The sequence below is a fragment of the Epargyreus clarus genome, unplaced genomic scaffold (assembly GCF_041222505.1).
Source record: "Epargyreus clarus isolate Ecla_fem2 unplaced genomic scaffold, WU_Ecla_fem_2.2 ptg000021l, whole genome shotgun sequence".
NCBI classification, from domain to species: Eukaryota; Metazoa; Arthropoda; class Insecta; order Lepidoptera; family Hesperiidae; genus Epargyreus; species Epargyreus clarus.
In genome coordinates, this window is record NW_027332228.1 from 12,304,288 (window position 1) to 12,323,903 (window position 19,616).

Below are 19,616 nucleotides of genomic sequence, written 5' to 3' on the forward strand. Positions count from 1 at the left end.
AATGGCGGTGGTTGTAATTTAGAGCTCGTTTTTTGTACATGTGGTCAAGGGTATTCTTTTAACCTGTCAATGTAGCATTCTTCAACAGTTTACAACTACATAATTAGATCAGTATAATAACCAAAAAATATTATAATAGTGAAATTAAACTACAAATCGTATTACCGTTGGCAACCCTAGTAATGCATCTGTAATCAACTTCAAGTAGGAATCCAGTCTTGTTTGAATTTGGTGGCGGGTTGCAGTGAACACTTAATTAAGATCATTAGACTGCCTGGTAGCGAAAGGTCATCACATAAAAGGTAGCCGCCAAGTAATAAACATTCATGTATGCTGAATATATTACTTTTTAAAATATATGAAGTAACTAGCATAGTAGAGAATAGACGGCGGTTGTCGTTTACGAAGAAAATGTCAAAAAATACAGTTATCTAAGCAACAGTTTATAGGCGACTTGATGTATCTATTGTTAGATACTTTATAGATAATGACATTTACTTACATCCTATTAAGTATAATAAAATAATTTAAGTATTATAAAATAATTCGATGTAATTTGTCAGTACGTAAATTAAGTAAATAATAAGCTTTTGTAAAACTTATTTGGGTACCAATTATTTAGGTTTTAATTTATAATCTTTTTTTAATTAGATCTGTCAATCTTTTTTTTTTACTTTTACCGTTTTTATTCTGTTTTTTTATTTAGCTTATTGCAACTAGAGCATCATTGTCGCTGATTTCGCATTGCTCTTAATTCTGATACTATTGCGGAACCCGACATCCATTTCACCCATCTATCAACGATACCACCAGAATAAACCAAATGAGAACCATCACGTTTTATTCCAGTCGCTACAGAGCGCTGCTCGGCGCGCGGGCACCTCGTGCGCGAACTGCAAGACCACCACCACGACACTTTGGAGACGCAACCAGAACGGCGAGCCGGTGTGCAACGCCTGCGGATTGTACTACAAGCTGCATAATGTAAGTACTTGTGTTGTTTACTGTATAGACTAAATTTAATAGTCGATTTTGGGGTATCTCCTATGCTGGATTACATCCGGCAATTTTGGATGTACTTTACAAAGAACTATCTTCATGAGTTTATTACTTCAGTACCTATGTGGTACCTAATACCGTTTACCAGTTAAACTGAAATCGATTACATACTCTATTAAAACACTTAGATTTCTCGCATCGGGTAAATCGGTGTTCGATTTTCAAAATTATATTTCAGGTAACTACTTATATTTTGTATAGGTAGTTACATAAAATCTAGTTTTATGTAGATGCTGCAGCTTATTACTTAATTATTATTCTCACCTGTTAGGTTTTATTAATTTTCAAAGATATGCTGAAACAGTAGACTTTCTGGCTAGAGATCGGGTCCTCTTCTGCTCTTTTTGTAGAAGACCCTTTTGTACTTTGTTAGTCTAGTAGCAAATATTACCAATTGTATCATTTCTATCACAATTGAAACGACACGTTTATAAAATGATTTTTAAACATAAAGCAATAGTATCCAATAATTTTCACCCAAAAAATGTCACCTATTAAATTTCGGGTGGCTTAAGCCTAACCCAATTTTCACTGGAGTTCAAACCTTTAAACATTAGTCATTGCCCATTCCGTTAACTCTTACCATAAGATCCTCCAGAGACTATTGATGGAACTTTATTCAAAGCTTATTGTAAGCACGGAACACCCTAGGGACAGTTAATGTGTCATAAGTTTTATTATTCACTCCCTTTATTCATGTTCAGTGAATCATCTTCCCTAAAATATTATAAACAATTTTGCTAACTGGTCTTTTAATAGTATAATTAATGATAAAATAGAAAATAAATAATGTTTCCTCATTTTATAATAATATTAACATTATAACGTTGTAATACGTTATTTTTTATATAACGTTGGCTTTTTACTATAATAAATGTTTATAGCTACATTATTTTATTAATAATGTATTAGTATTGTTCAGAACTATGGTTCAAACCTTTGTTATTTACTAACGAAGAGTGATAAGTAATATACACGGTACCCCATTATGAAACTGCAGGGTTATTACAAATAATACGTTTAGTTATTCTCACAAGAAAACTTAAAACCACTCAAACATTAACTTACTAAACTAAAACATCTTTAATAAACACAGTTATAATTCTCACGACTCTCCCAACCCCAGCGAATAACAAAACCCTCGAGAACGATACGAATATGTTCGCAAAAGAACAAATATCAAAGCAGGGCTACAATGATAGAAATTAGCAGTCAAAACGACCCTTCGGTGAAGGCACTTGAGATTTTTTGCTGAAATGTATACTGAATTGTCTTGTAGCGAGAGACTAAGCGATTAGCGATAAGCTAATCTTGCTACAACGCCGAAAGGAACTAGAAAATAAGTTTAGTATTACGTAACAAGAAAGGTTTATGCTAGTCTATTTTTATCACGAGTCTTGTGATTGACAAATCGAGAAAATGTTCTTTCTCCGACTATTCTGGCGATTCCATGTCATTTAGAATTAACGGACAGTGCATTACTTAGGACAGTAAATATAGAGTGTACCGACATCTGTAAACTATAACATTTGTAAATAATTTAGGTGTATGAAAATTCGGTAGCTTCATAGTAAAAAAGATCTTGACGAGTACCATAATTAAAAATGAAAAAGTATTCTGTGTTCAGCTATCGCGGCGTAAACGGCTATCGCTTGCTTATAGCTTATCGCTTGTAGTACACCAAGTGCCTTCCCCAAAGTACAGCGACAATGTTTTTTGGTCTAATTATTCGGAAGGAGCGACAAAGAAACGAATGGGAGTGCTACTTCACAACCCGGCATGATGACGGGAGCACAATAAGTAGCGTTGTCAAGCGGTATCCGCCTCTTCATACATATTTATACATGTTGCTACCGTTTCGTCCTATCCTATAGATGATTCATGGTATTGTAAATTATTTACTGTATCAACGAAAACAATGCGTCTTTCTTGAACTTATTTTAAATCTTCAACACACATACCTAAATTAATATCTACAATTTAGTTACATACATTTTAAAATTACTTTTGATGTAGTTTCAGATATATTAAGGACATTACAATAAAATTGAAAATTGTGTCATAACATTAAACACTAAATTTTATAAGTAAAGTCTTCGAACCTAATTTTAAATACAAACCTTATGTGGTTTTGAGCAAGTTATCCTATTTAATTTGCTAAAACCGAATACTAAACCTTGCCCTCACTAATCTCGGCAATTGTAACCGCATTCGTCATTAAATCCCAGCTCAAAGGCACACAATCTGCCTATTATTAAAAGGAATACCGTCTCTAAAAGTGAATTTTCGCAACAATGTGTAAATAAATACCATACAATGGCAGGGTCCGGATACATCGATCGATTTCGCTCAAAAAACGCAATCCACACAATAGCGCACGAGCGTTGATACGTCACCCGCCTACGAGCGACCAACAAGTCTTGATACTTGGTAAATTCTTTAAGTTATACTTGTATAGTCCGCGCCGAACTGCTAGTCCGCTTTGAATATAGAAATGAGTCACGTCGCCATAGTTAAATTGTATGACTACACCTGCTGGCAACAATTTCAGAGCGCACTAGCAGTTTGACGCAGATTATACTAGCTTACAGACTGAATGTAGGGATTTAAAAATGTAGGATTTCTATAGGGGTAATTTATCTATGTAATCTATGTAAGAAGTACGACCCCGATTAAATGGACTGATGACCTGTAGAGACCAGCGATAAATTACTGGGTTCAGAGTGCAGACGTCTCAGGAACAGTAGGAGTGGGACAGATTATGGGAGACCCTATATCCAGCAGTAGACTTTTAAAGTTTTATGCTTGGATGGACGCAAACTATTGTTGTGTTATTTTCGTTTCTTTTCGGGTACTTCATGGCTTGAAAAAAAATGAGAACATTTGTATTTGATATTACACGAGCTATATGATCCGCGGTATTATCTTTATGAATTAGGTAAATAGTATTCATAATGTCTAGGTTTTATATTTCCTGAAATATCTACAGCCATTTTTTGTTCTCATAAAAAAAAAACAGTGTTCGTAAGTTCGTAAAGTATTCGGTAAATGCGAGTATCAAACAATTTGAAGTGCACTACACAACTCGAAGCAGTGAAGTGTTTACTCAAAACACGCCTCTCAAAGGCCCTATACTATTGTAACCGACAATACTCAAATTGGCCTCATACGAACCATACTGTTGCGCCGACAAGGATCTTGTTCTTTTAGTCCGCGTTTAGCTTTTGTATTATTGTTTTTATCAAAAACATTTTATTGGATACTTTGTTTTGTCGACGTGATTGATATGGGAATGTTTCTTGAGAATAAATGATGACTTTTATAAAATTTTTCAAGTTTACAAGTGGACTTTAGGGTTTTTGTTATTAAACTTTATATTGTTTGTGTTTATTTTGTTGGGAAAGGGTTTATTGCGTCTTAGATTTTGATATGTTTATTTTTTGTCGGTAAATACTAAATATAGATTGTTCCTTGTTCATTTAACTATTAGTACTTAGTATAGATTTAAATGAATAAAGCTTTACCGCAAAATCGTGATTGCAAATCTTGATAGCCATCATAAATATTGTGTAACATTAATGCGGTCAATAAAATAAATATTAATGTGTGACTGAAATTAATTTATTGCTAGTATCTGATGCTATTTGTGGGGAATAAATATATTTAAAATTTGTCAAAATGGCAGCCATGATAGAGCAATTCTACAATGAAGAGTCGCTTTGGGAGCGAGTAGTATCAATTGAATGCAATCGAAAATAAATTATTTATTTGGTCATCAACAATGGAGCGTTAATAGGATTACCATAGGTGCGTGGGTTCGATTCCCATCGTTCTGTACCTGCCCTAACCGCAATATTATAAGGTAGCCTAAGGGTACGTTTATATAGAAACCGACTACCGGTCCCGCATTGACTAACGTAGGCAGTTGAATGTGACATACATTTGATAAATGGTTGAAACTACGAGTAGTAATACAATATGTTTTATTCTTAAATAAGTAACTAAGATAGATATAGTTATTAAAATGTGGTAACTTTAATAACTTATAAATAAAGGATTTGTATATATTATATAAATTAGATAAAATAATATAAAAGATGCAGGTACAGTATCAAAATACAAAAGATACCTAAAAGGTACCTAAGTGAAATATTTTTGAGATTTCAGAATTGTCACAGACATCGTATTTTCATATAACGTATTTTTTGTATGTAAAGCATAATTTTCTCTAATCGTCAGGGCCCGGTACCGATAAATCGGTCTATCTATACCCGCACCCTTTCAAAGCTTGCCGTCTGTTGGAGTAGTTTTTATAAATTTGTTTATTTAATTTATCACGCTCGTTTATTCGGTACTTCCTCCGTGTTATACGCGATTAGCTTTTTGTGGTTTGTATTCAATTTTTTTGGCCCAACCTTTAAGCTGCCAATGATTCAGTTTGTATTAACTTTTTGCGGTCGCCGATTGTTTACTATTTTTTCAATTGCTTTTTTATTGCCTCTTAATTTATTTAAGAGATCATCACTACTTATTTTCTTTTTCCTTGAACTACGTATAAATAATTTAGATTAGAGCTACAACATATTAAAATATTTTAAATACCTGTCAACGATTTATATAGAGCGGAAATATGAGTAGCTTATAAAAGTTACAGTACACCAAAATACCGTTTACCAATTTCAAGTTGCACGCGCTCTATATACTTATAGATTCGCGGCCTTATACACTCGCTCTAAAACACTAAACAAATTAAGTTCTAACGATACTTCCGACGTTTCGTAACTAGATCGTAACGTTAAGTGCCTTCCATACAAAAGTATTGGATTACCGGGTTGCATTGAGCTAGAGAGATCGCCCATAATAACAGCTCAAATGATACATTTCGAATACAATGGGGCGATCAATTCAATTTTTGAATTGAGAACGCTCTCCTAGTCTTCTTTTTTATTTTTTTTTCTTTCGTCTAGAGTGCTGTTTTGTTCAGCAACATCCGAGGGAATCTGACAGTCACTGTTTTTTCTCCCGTTTTTCTTTTGCGTTAGATTTTAATACGGGTTTGTATGATGTTATTTTATTAAGGGGTTTAGTTATTGCAGGTACATTTGGTGCTAGTGTATCTTATATTTTGTTACATGGAATAAATGTATATACGAAAAACATAAATATAACCAATGAATATGATAAAAGTATATTTTGCTCCCTTAAAGAGACTGGGGAGCTAAATAAGTAGGTAGGTATGCGCTACATAAACACACGGGATGAGTGATGAAATTTGTCTTACAATCCTTTTCCTAATAATAAAATACTAAGTCACAAAGTAGGAACTATTTATTTAGATTTTTAGCAAAATCTTCTATTAATAAAACCTCTACATCTATAAGTCTATATTAGTATAATTATCACAATACCGAAGTAAGCTTTGACACGAGATAAAAGAAAAAATGCGTTCAAGTTACTCATTACATTACATTACATGCAACTGGCTGGCGGCCAAACGACCGGTACGTTTGGCCGAATGTTATAATGACATCAATTTGAATATTCACATCGAACAGCAATCCCATTAACATAAGTTCGACCGTTGAATTTTGTGGCTATGCAAAACGCTGCCCGCATCGCTAATTATTACGATATACGACGTATTGTTTAATTTCAAGTTAAGGGTACGAAGTTGCTACCTAAAACGGGTTATTTCAAAGCGGAAAGCTTTGTAAATTACAATGTATGTATGTTTAATATCGTCGTAAATTCTATAGGTTGCATTATTAGTCAGTGACAGCCAATAACATTGTTTATCTGTGCAAATAATATTTTGAATGTGGTCTATATTAATAACGAAGCTTATATTAAACAATCAGACATAATAGATTACGTAACCGTTGTCAATATAAATAAGTAGTCTAATTCTGCCAAAACGTGATCGTTGAAATAAAAAAGAAATAAAAATGGGCGTTCGCGCAGTAGGCCGGAAAGATTTTATCTGTTGGCAATACAGAAAAAATGGCGCCCACCGGAAGTGTCCGAGCGCGGCGTGCTGCGCGTTACCATTTTTTTCTTTTTTGTTTTAAATGGCTTTTTCCCGGCAGCGTTCGGCCGGAAATGCGTTTGCGTAGAATGCCCCATAACATCAAACAGTCATAGGTCCGATAAAGGTCAAACCGATTTTAATGCTTGCCACCTTTACGTAGGGTAACAATTTGTTCGTCAAACGTTGAATTAAAAACGTTTCGGTAAACCTGAAGACTTGGCGAGTGTAGCGCTAAATAGCATGTTTTTATTCATGAGGTTCCCATTCTGTTTAGTGGGCGATTCTCAGCTGATTTATTGTCTTTGTAATAAATTTGAGAAAGTGTACGGTGTGATTCACAAACTATTACGTTTTGTATAATTAAAAAATAAAATAGCCGACGGTACAGGTAATTATAGAGATAGATTATCTAGATGTCTACTGTTTTACAAAATAGAAGATGTAAGATAATTAAGTTGACCGTTACAGTGTGAAATCGGAATCGTGTAAGAAAAATAATGTTTGAATTTATTGGTAGGGCAACATTAGCGGGAAATATGTTCCGTTCATTGGGGAGTTTTAAAAAAGGAACGAAAATGGCAGCTGCACGTCAGCGATGGTTGGCGCGATAAACGAGTGTCCTTGTACAAAACAATTATTGTGCTTAGGTTGGTAAAAGATTTGCACAGTACAATGTCGATGGCTATTGTATGAATAGGTTATTTTGTTTGAAGTATCGATTTCAATGTCCACCTTGAAAAAATTGCAAATAAGTACCCAAGTTCAATAGGTATATTCTGTTTCCGATGACAGGCATTTTTCCCGCGCAGTTTATGTAGCCATAGATAATAGTAAAACGTTGTCAATATACAATAACAAAATCTTACCATATTATATCTATGTCATGAACCAACACATTTTTTAATTTTTAAATATAATGATATTAAATTATAGATCGTTTCTATATACCTAAGCATTATAGATTTACTACGAGTTTGTGTGTAAATTAATTAACAAAATCATCTCAAGATATGTAATCTCATTCTAAGTAAAATATATATGTGTCCTATTTAAAATTATAAATTAACGAAACAGCCCTGATATATATGAGTCAATTCGTATAACTTGTATTTATTTAAGCGTGGTTCCGAAGATCAGAGGCACAGATCACCTCATATCTGGCATTCGGCCACGATATCAGCGCCATCTGACTTGATCTCCCACTGTTAAAAGCAATATTGTTTTGTACAACAGATATACGCACAGATTATATTATCTAAATATAATATCTGCTATGATTATTATTTCCCGTTTTTATTTAACTAAAATTGTTATTAAATCCAGTAATTGTTTATGAATTGTTAATGAATGATGTTACACATTCTAATATTCCATTCAATGATTCCATTTAACTGTGTACGTATCTATAGATAACGTTATATTTATTCATCAAGTCTTATAGTTATGTTAGTTTTCATAGTTTAACTAATATTTGTATTAAAAATAAATTGTGTATCTAAGTGAAAAAATCTTTCTATCACGTCGTGGTAACGTCGGCAGCAATAAAAGTTTCAGTCATACGTAAAAAATTCTATAGCAAACGAAGCCGGGTGGTAGATACCTATTTATTTCGTGAGTGCATACCAATATTTCAAGTGGCTCTATTAAAGACGTCAGTAGACGGATAATTAACTCGCTGTATATCAACCATATTAGTGCGGTGCGGTCGATTGCGTCCACGAGAGGTTTGGCCGTTACCCCTCCGGTACATCTGTAAACATCTTAGAGATAAGCATCTGACGTCTGACACAAAGCGCGGTTGCGGAGATACTATCTCTTGAACTATCCGAAAGCCCCCTCCGTTTCCCCCTGAGTTCTTCCTTAATTATTTATTTATACCCCACTATCACACCATCGATGCGCTCGGCTGCAAAACTGCTCGTTTTCATGAGCACAAATTTAGAATGGAGTCGTATCGTTATCATCTAGGTGATCTCGACGACAGACTGAAGTCGCCGCAATTCGCCATTCTATTTTATGCGCAACTGGACCGCTGTGCTGCACTGAGATTTATCTGCGCACCTGAAAATAAACTCAAAGTACCTAATTATATCGTTACTTTTGATGCTCGATAGAATATTTTTACAAGTTTTTCTATTTTTTTATAGATTAGAATAACAAACGTGTATCTTATGATAAGTGATCACTGTACTCTATCGACATTTGTAACCGATTTTATATGTAAGAAAGGTTTTACCTGAAGCCGTTCACAGATATGTTGCCGACTCTGAGGACTAAAATAGTCGTCTCATATAAAGTCAAGCGTCATTCACAGCAGTCCATCGACACAGAACTTCTTCACGATAGAAATAAGTGTGCGGTGGTATCTCCCTGTAGTACCTACTGGTTCTACACCTTTCAAAACTTCTAAATTCTAAATACAACAAGTCCAATATCAGTGGAGTGGAAACAAATTTCCTACGTATCCCGTATTTCTAGAGCATATATTATAATCCCTCCATTTGCATAGCATTTGCATTAATTATTATGTAAACTCAGATATTCGTTAGTAATAGAAATTGAATTAACTAACCACGAGACAAAGGCACAATTTAAAATTTCGTGGCAACGAAATAAATCGATAAATTTCCGTTTTACACCGTTGCCACCAACGGTTGGTTATAATGGGCACGAAAAAAAACTTTTATGACATCTCACTTGTTCGAAGTGGTCAGGCCAAGGTGTAATTTGATTGAAAGCACCAAAAAAGTCTTATAATCGTATAATAAGTGGTAGAATAATTACTGGGGTCTTAGTGGCAGGTGCGGTCGATGCGCACGCGCCGCCGCACCGCTTTCGTTTACCAACGCCGACGAGATACATTATTATATTACATTAAATTATATTAACAATTACAACCTTAAAAAGCTATTTTACATTTTTGAAACCATTCATGTCAATTGAATTACTTCAAATAAAGTATATAACACCTGTAGGTACTCGCGTTAGCGTCAGCTGTCCGTTACAAAGATAAAATTTGTCAGTTGTAACTTCGTGACATTAATTATCGGGTTTATAGCTTAATTTGATTAAATATATTTGTCATAATGTTTGTTAAAAATGTATGAATTTCTAATTTGTCAATTTTAATTTAAGTTATGTAATTAGGAGGGCGCTGTCACTCACTATAGGTACATGAGCACTTGAGCAGTGGTCTTCACTCTGTGGGTATTTGTGAGGTCAATTACGGTCTTTCACTGCGTGTGGTCTGGTGATCATGCTTGTACTATTACAAAAGTTAATATCTCTGACATCCTAGACAAAAAAACGTGACGCTTAAGAAACAGGAAGTAGGTATGAGATTGCAACAATGACATGATCTCTTTTTAAATTATTTGATCTACGATAAGTTTCCTCACAGCCAAAGATGTCATAAACTGGGTCTGATATTGTAATAACTTGATTGGTAAGTCTATTATTCGCGCCATTTGGAGTTTATAAAGAAAAAAAATATCGCTCGCGTTCGTAGTGTTGCAACGCGGAGTTATCGATAATCGAGTGGCTGTGGTTTGTGTCGATGTCGACAGTTACGGCGCACGTTGGCAGCGGCGTATGAATTAGTGTAGCATGGTAGCCATGCGAGATTTACTGCGGACGCGGCCACATTCTAATTGGACCGGGTTCGATGCCACAGGCGCGAAACATTTAAATTTATTGCTTTCCATAATTGTTTTTGAGATGTGAGCATAGAGATGAGGAACTCACACGCCATCTTCATTACTATGTTTGAATATTTCCCTTTTTAGTGCCCTCTAAGTTCATTATACGCTGATAATATCACACGTTGATTATCTAGTACCTACTAAGTGTCATGGAGGTATCGATAAGTAATTGGACATGGTTATGTTAACGCGCAAAGTTAGTTTATAAAGAATCTTGTCAAAGTAAACGTTAATTGGTTAAAGTTAATGTATTGAAATCTGAAACAAAAATGTATTTACCTACACATCATATCTCTCTACCCAAAAATAAAATTAGGTTTAAATTTAAGTAAAGAGATGAATTCGACTTATTGACTCGCATGACATTGAAATTGATAAATAACCTATAAATATAACATAAAAATCCGGTCCCACATTAATTGCCCATTTCCGCAAATTAAACATTACTTTGTCAATAGTGAGAACATCTTAACATTTGAATCGGCGATAAAGTTGACATTCTTGTCTATAAATAAATTAATAATTAACATGTTAAATAAATAAGTGTAATGTAAGGCATCGTTATTATCTTGCTTCATTCGTTGTTACAACTCTCCCATTGGTTAACAAGTAAGTCAGATTTAAGATAAATAATTGAGTGATTGTTCAATTTTTAATTCTGTAATGGGCAGACCATTATAATATTTCTAATTAAGATTGAAAGAGTTTTACAATAGGTATAATCGTAACTGACGTCTATTTTTGAAAGTAAATTAGTTAACATTTTGATAAGTTTAACATTGTGACTACAAGTGAAGAAATTGGGTACCGAGTTTGTTTTCCACTTTTCTGAGACATGCTATTTTATAGTTAACTATTGTTTTTGATAAAAAAAAATATTTCTTTAAAATGTTATTAATTTTATTATGTACGTAAAACCAGTAATTATTGCCTATTCGCGCGTTATATTCTCCCAAACATTTCTGAAGCAACAATGTTGTGCTGCTGTTTGGTCTGATGGATATATGTAAAGCTTAGTAGTACCTTTAAAGACTACTTTAAAGGTAGCAATTAAGGTAAATTTATGTACTTTTCGAAGTGGTTCCAACACAACACATCATGCTATGTACACTATTTAGGTACTTAAAAATCCTTAGACATTTTCCAGCTTATCAGAAATATTCGAACGCTAAAGTGGGTTAAATAGTAATTACATTCATGAGAAAAAATTAAGCGTGGGCTAATAACTGGTGCGTAAGGCAGCTCGCACTATAAATCGAGTTGTCGATAAATTTGGCGGGTGTATAAATCGTGTTTTCAATTATCCCCCCGAGTAGCAGCTGTCGACTACTGCCCCGAGTATTTATTTTAATCACGCGCGCTCATCAAACAGTCGAGTCGAGTCGACTCGAGACAATGTTTCATCGACAACTCGCACATCCTTAATTGCGGACGTTTTAAATTAAAGTTGCGGAATAGGGATTGACTCTAATGTTTAAACCGATAATCTGATATTTATTTATTAGAACTCATTTAAATTCACAATGCTATAAATATAAGCTTAATACTATTATCTACTAAGGAACTTAAATAATACGTTCCTACATTTCTTTAACGGATTATTAAAATGCTTTTGGTTTTATTTGATTGATTTAATGATTATTATCTTTATAATGTACCTATTATTTTCGGGATTAATTATTTATAATTTTGGTAGGAATTTGTTTCGTTGTTTCATATGATGAAGCATCTAAAGATATTTCTTTCAGCAGACTGTGATTTTTTTTATCTTATTTTTTTTTAACTCTAAATTGGCGTTTAAGAACATCAACACAATATGTTTAAATTTCAACGAAGGGATTGAAGACGTACGGCAGGCGCCGGCCCGCTCAATTGCAACCCACTAACAACGCGGAACTAATTCACTGACATTACTAAAACCGCGCTGCATTCATCCAGTAAGTGAATGACAGGGTTAGAATGTTTTACGGCATTTTTTAGCTTGTTCTAAAATAGTGAGAAATATGTTCAAGAAGGGTTGGAATTTTTTATAGTGATATTTTTAAATAGGTATGGTCTTAAATTAGAAAGAAATAGTATTCTTGTAACATAAAATATCTTAGTGAACATGATTTCCAGCGTTGGACACAGTTTTTCGTTTATCATTTACTACATACTTTGTAGGTCTGAAAGTTAGAGTGTATCGATATAGTTGATATCATAAATTACTGAACTAATTTTGATAAGACTTTCACACAGTGATACAGGAGTTATTAAGCCATTACATAAGCTACGTTTCTCTAGGGCCTCTGCGCAAAATTTGTAGAGTCGCACAAGTCTAAACTTGAGCACCGCACGGGGTGGTATTTTCATAAATAAAATCGGTTTATAGGATCTCCGAACCCCGGATTCTCAGTAGCAATCTGTGTGGCCGGTGGCGGTGGCGGCTTCAGGGCTGTTACGCCACATTACACCCCTCCCAACCGCCGCGCTCTAATTGCGAGTGTCGACACGTCTCGAATGAGGCGACACTCGCTAAAAATTATAAAAAGAAAATTGCCGACACTTTATTACATTTTTATTTTTGTCGCAGTTTCTTTAATAGATTTAAATGAATAATTTCATAATTCATTTACTGTCTTTACAAAGAGGTTACTTTTAGTAGTTTTTCGGTCATTTTGAACAAACGTTTTTGTAATCCACATAGTTAACCAAAATAACTTCCATATACAAAAGTAAGTTTCGTTTAATAGGTGATATGACAATAATTACAACATTCAATTTGTCTCTATTTTGTCCAGAAGAATTTTTCGCAAACGAAACTACGCAATTTAAGCTCTGAATTCACGCTAATGAATAAGCTATATTGGTTGCTTCAATGAGAAATTACAGTTTAACACAAAATTCCCATACATATGTTCTCATACTGATGCGATACGCAGATAAAAATACTGAGCATATGATATTGAGTCACTAGATAAACATACGCCTAGATACTAAACAAGTTTCCATTAACTATTCATCGATACTGATAATTACGATGAGATAAGAGAAGTGTGAATGAACAAACGTGTTGTGTTCGCAATTCACACGCTAAAATGGTTTAATAACAGTATTTCTTATGTCACTTATAATAGACAGAAATAGGTGTAAGTGGTGTAGGCGAAGCGTAGAATCCGGTTTTTCTTAAAACGCCCGATGTTTTATTTGTGACACTTTAAAAATGTTATGTAATTTAGTAGGCTTAGCAAAATGATTTTAGATTTACGATAAATTTATGATTTATGATAAATTTGTGTATTTTTCTTTATTACTGCATAATGCAATTTCGTTCGTAAACAGAGGTTTGAAAATAATATGTCAGTGTAATATAGAGTGTAGCTAGACTTCAAAATTGTATTTGAAATTGGAAAAGTATCAAATGCATTTACTCACTATAGAGGGCACATTTGCGAAGTGATTTCGTGTCACAATTTTTATTTTAAATAAAAATAAAACAATCAATAAATCTTCTTAGAATACTTCGTCAATAATACAACTTAGGTTCTTATAATCCCAAATCTCAACTAAACGTAACTGAACTTCAACGGAAAATCTTTGAGCAACAAAGATACACGTACAGGTTGTAAATATAAGTTAATCGGATTGGCTGTAGTACTTTTTATCAACACATTTAATGACAAATGTCAACATTTTCTACTTTATGAAAAACCCGATTAAAACATCTGTCCGCAACAGATTTGGCGCCACATACAAAAAGAAGTAAAACTGAGCACGCGAAGTTGGTGTCGTTTACAAAATACGGAAAGCGCTAAGAATATATCACACTGTGTTAGGATAACGTAAGAGTGGTTTGAAACAATGGAGCCATCGTTTGTGGTATCTAGTTTCATTGTCGTGAAGTAATAAGAGGAATTAATTCTGCTGTTTATGGACAGATATTAGCTTTATAATTTTTGATTTAAAGACATGATTTAAATATTATGAATCGTGTATTTAAATATACCTATGTATTTTAGGTAGGTATTACTTTTCAGCATAGGATTGTCACTCTCTCATCATTATTGAGGGAAGTCTGGAACACTTTCTACCACGCTTCTTTTACATGAATTGGTGAAGATATATCTAATACCTTCTTCTCTTTTTACCCCACACTAGTCCATTGCTGGGCAGAGGCCATTCAAAAGACTCGCCGCTTATATTGTGATTTTCGTTGTAACTTCTATGTCCGTTATAAGGAATATACCTACATATATTTAATAACTTAATATTTTAAAAATATAAAGATTTTTTTAACAACTTAAAAGGCATCATAAAGTCCGCATCGCTAAAGCCGATAGAATAAATATAATTATTTTCTTGTTACCGCATAGTAAATTATTTTTCTTATAATCACTAAAAGGGCAGAGTGCCTTTTGCTTGTACTTGCTCATAATATATTCTTTGCAAATTAAAATACCCTGTTCTTACGCAATATTTATTACCAGTTAATTCGATAACAAGAATGTTTTCATAAACGTTACAGGAACAGTTTAATTGAATAAAATTATGAGGTAAGTAGGTAATGAGCCAATAAATTCAGTGCACAAATTTGAGGCTGTCTTTCAGAAACGGTAAATAATGTATAGAGTGAAACTGCCGTCGTATTGCAAACATTTAGGCAAATGACAGTTATAGCATTAGTTATAAAAACAAAAATCCCACATAATAGCACGATCAGTTTCAATAGAGCCATTTACCGTAGGTACGTTTTTGTCCGATAATGGGTGTATAACATTTTTTGCTGGGTAATTGGTTGCTAATTCTTAAGTTTTGTCGTGCACTGGTTCGCCTGTCTAATTTATCAGATCTTTATCGATTGATTTACAGCTAAGCTCCGTTTGCTGCATTTCTCTCCTTCTTCGATTTATTTTTACTACCTCATGACCGCGGCTTCGTTTGCTGAGAAGTTTACTGAAAGAAAATCCCGTGTAATAATTTTACTTTCCTGAGAAACATTGTTAAAATGCCTTACTTTGAAATACCTTCAAAAAGTCCCTAACCTCAGAACACTATAGAATTTTATATTAAAACGTTCAAACAAACATTGTACACGTACAAATCAACTCAAAATGAAATCCATATACCAAACAAACAAACCGTTTATTTTAAAGGTTTATTTATTATATTTGTTCGCATCGTTTTGTGACAATTAAGTTTGTGCCAAGTTTGTCGTCACGATATCTGGTCTTCCGTTTGGAGGCGTCGGCCCTGTTAGTTATTTAATAGGTAGCATTCCTTAAGTGGAAAGAAGAAATTTAAACTAGGTCTCAACGTTAAATAAATGGGGGTTTCTCACGAAGCTATCCGAACGAGCTGTGTTGTACAGCACGAAAGAATTTGATTAGAAAATGTCGTGGTATGCGAAATTAGACTTTGTGAGACATTTTGCATGTAACATACAGGCTTTCGTCTGTTTAGCTAGAATAATACTTGTCTTTCACTTAATTATTATAAGCTTTAACCCGCAGGTTCACTCGCGATCAAATGTTTCTGACAATAGTTTTTTATCTATCTCTCGGGAACAGCAGGTACTTTTTTTCGGGATATATCTTAACCTATGTCATTTCTGGATCCCTGAAAAATTATATACAAAATTTTGTTACAATCGGTCAGAAAGTTATGGCGCGAAAGCGTAACAAAACAAACAAACAGTTTCGCATTTATAATAGTTAGGATTTGTCATGTTTGCATTTGAATAAATACCTTAAGACTTTCTTAGTAATCATTACAATTTTCTTTGCGTTACAACTATGCCGTCAGTAGTAACGCATCTATGATTTACTTTACTCGGTTTTTTCTAGTTGGGCCTTAGTTCACCACATGTGACCAAATGATTTTATAATATGTGTTATATTTTTTCTGTGTTTCGATATCTGTGGCCGTTGGCTATAGAGGCCTTTTATTAATAATCAGGGCGCTAGAGCAAGAAGGGAAGATTAGTTTGCATACTCTACCTTTTCTAGACGTAGAAATCTATTTGGACTTCATGATGAAGTCACTCCCCTCGTGTGAGAATTACGTCTAAGCTTACAGCTAAGGCTACATCTTGGGTAAATACAGCTTAAGATAACTCTATTATATATTAACTGTTTGTTACATCTACTACGTAAACATTATAAAACATTAGCAATTTAGCTGTAATTGCGTAAACGCATTTGCGGAGCTTTCTAGCTGCCGGAAAAATTACAGGCAACCTGTGCATTTTCCATGGCATTGTAGTGAACCTGTTATTTTCCCATTTGAGTGCTTTTATGGCGTTGCATTGTGGCCAGATGGGCATAGATAGCGCACTCTCTGATCTAGAAACGTAACGCAATTATTCGCACGCATAGCGACGCAACTACCTACTTCATGTATTTGTTATACATAGAACGCTTGACACGCCTACATTTATAGGTAAGACAAACAAACCCAGCAATGTATTGAATATTTGCGAAGATCACAACATTTTAATTAGATGCCATCAATGTAGTAGGTGCTCAGTTACGCACTACAAATAATTATGAAGTGCGGATTTCCATTCGACTGTCATGTTTATAGAAAACCAGTTGTCTATGCTTAAATGTTATTGCATGTTTTATTGAGAGTTAATTTTATTTTATTGTTCGCCGTAAAATGTAAAGCGAATTGCATTGCGGGAACTTTTAATTGAAATTTGTTTGTTTTGAAAGTTGAAATGACGATAATGCTAAGTTATGCCTCTATATGCCTATAAATGCCTGAACCGGAATTATAGAAGCAGGATATAAGTATGTTGTCCAACTGATGGTAAGTGGCACCTGTCGCCATGTCTATAATCAACCCCAGATAGGGTTGGAGACTTAATAGAGGTCGCTTACAGATGCGTTGTTACTCCTGGGGACTAAGTTGGAACGCCTCGTGCTACAAATCCCACTCAACAAGGTTGACCGGCAGTGGCAAATTTTTATGAGTTCTTTCATTCTATCATCTAGTTATAGGAAGAGTCTATGACCAGCAGTGAAATATAAAAAATGGATCGCAGCTTAACAAATGGAATTTATCAAATAGTAAAGCGAAAATTTTCCCAACAATATTCTGTAAGAAATAGTGAAGGGTGTAAGATTTTCAGTGCATGGTTTCATATGCTTACTTCGCAAATGTGTGGTTCTCACGCCATGCAATCCCGTTAGCCGTCGCATGATTTCATGGTATTATTTTCAATTAATTTCAAAGCAAATATTTCGTTTCGTAAATTCGACTGGGTGGCCATTGTTGTAACTATTTTGCTGCTGAATTACTGTTTTTATGTTCAGGCGTCAGAAATATTTCTGGTAAGTTGAATGTGTTTTAGGAAAATTGTTTCTTAGAAAATTGTGAAGTAGGTACATTTACTTTTGTTATTGAAATGAGTCGAATTAGTTCCATTAAAGTTAAAAGTACGAAATCATATTTGTATCAAAACAATTTTTTATAATGTGCCGCTTGTTAGTCGCTTAAACAACAAATAACTTTTTATATTATATTAAGTCAAAATACTTGTAGGCAAATTTTTTTTGATGATAAGGCAGCGACTACGTACATATATATATTTTAATATCAATCAAAGTTATTTTAAAGTCTATCTTTGAAATGTCATATAAGTTTCCACATATTTTGATAAATTCTTATGAAATTAATTGTAGGCCTACTTATGTATGTAGAATAGTTTTACTTACTCAGCAGTACAGCACTAGAGCCGCAAAGGCTTATCGCGGAAAGTTTAATACCCACAATCCACATACGAAGGAAAACAATCATAATTACAGGTAGAAATATTGCGGCCATGTGCCAGTGAATCCGCTGGAAGTAAACGATACACGCACTTTGCATGCGACATTCCTCTTTGTAACAAGGGTTGCTACGCTCATAACCTGTGGGAAACACTGGGATTTCCCGGGACGGGTGTAATAAACACACTGAAGGATTCAGTGGGGTTTTCTAATGGGTTCCAAAATTATGAAATGAAAATTATGTACTATCTATTATGTCTATTCCATGTACTATGTGTTCCGTACTATTTGTGACATTTTAGGGGAAACAAAATTTTCAGACATATGAGGCCTGTTTTCTTTTAATTATACAAAACGAATGTCTTGTATTTTTGAGTTTTTTTTTTTATCAAAATAGAACCAATAATCTTTCTTTACACGTTTTAGCAATTTCTGCGTTCAAAACTCTTATTTATTTTTCACTTAGACTTTGATTGGTTCATGGGTTATTACGTTCTATCTCCTGTAGTACCATATCTAAACTATACCTATTCATATACCTATTAGGAACTCATTGATATACCACTGTTAAGAACCGAGTATATCAATGCCTATTATAATTTTCTATCTCTAATACTCCGTAAATGAAGGTAGTACCTATATCTACATCTAAAGCTGATCTATGTGTTATATATTCATATAAGCTTAAGACGTCCGCCATGTTCGACCTGAAATTGCTTAATAACTGGCCATTATGTCAGGTTAATTACTACCGCAGTTCCCACCCCACGACTGCATACGACATATTGCTATTACTATAGTTAGGAATACACTTAGAGTTGTATTCCGACTATTTATATTATATTACGTTATGCGTGGGTATGAATCGAGGTGGTTGTAAATTGATAAAGATAATTGATTGACTAATAAATAATTTTTCGAGTGTTTCGCTTACCAACGATAGATATAATTATAAAAAAATGCCTAATAGACACTACCGTTTGGCTCGTCAAATATAAAACGCTTAATTTCGGTGATGTTGGTTAATTATTATATAATATGCATTTTTTGAAGAGTGAATTTTTGACTTGATTCTAA

The 19,616-nt window shown here is 33.9% G+C and overlaps 1 protein-coding gene across 6 annotated transcripts in view; it reads left to right on the forward strand.

The window, feature by feature from the left end:
* Positions 1 to 19,616, forward strand: part of grn (GATA binding protein grain) — a 114,512-nt gene that overhangs the window by 86,311 nt on the left and 8,585 nt on the right. For all 6 annotated transcript variants that reach the window (XM_073084408.1, XM_073084410.1, XM_073084411.1 and 3 more), the window contains one exon: positions 850 to 984. In XM_073084408.1, coding sequence (XP_072940509.1) covers positions 850 to 984 — 135 coding nt within the window. The remainder of the gene's footprint in view (positions 1 to 849; positions 985 to 19,616) is intronic.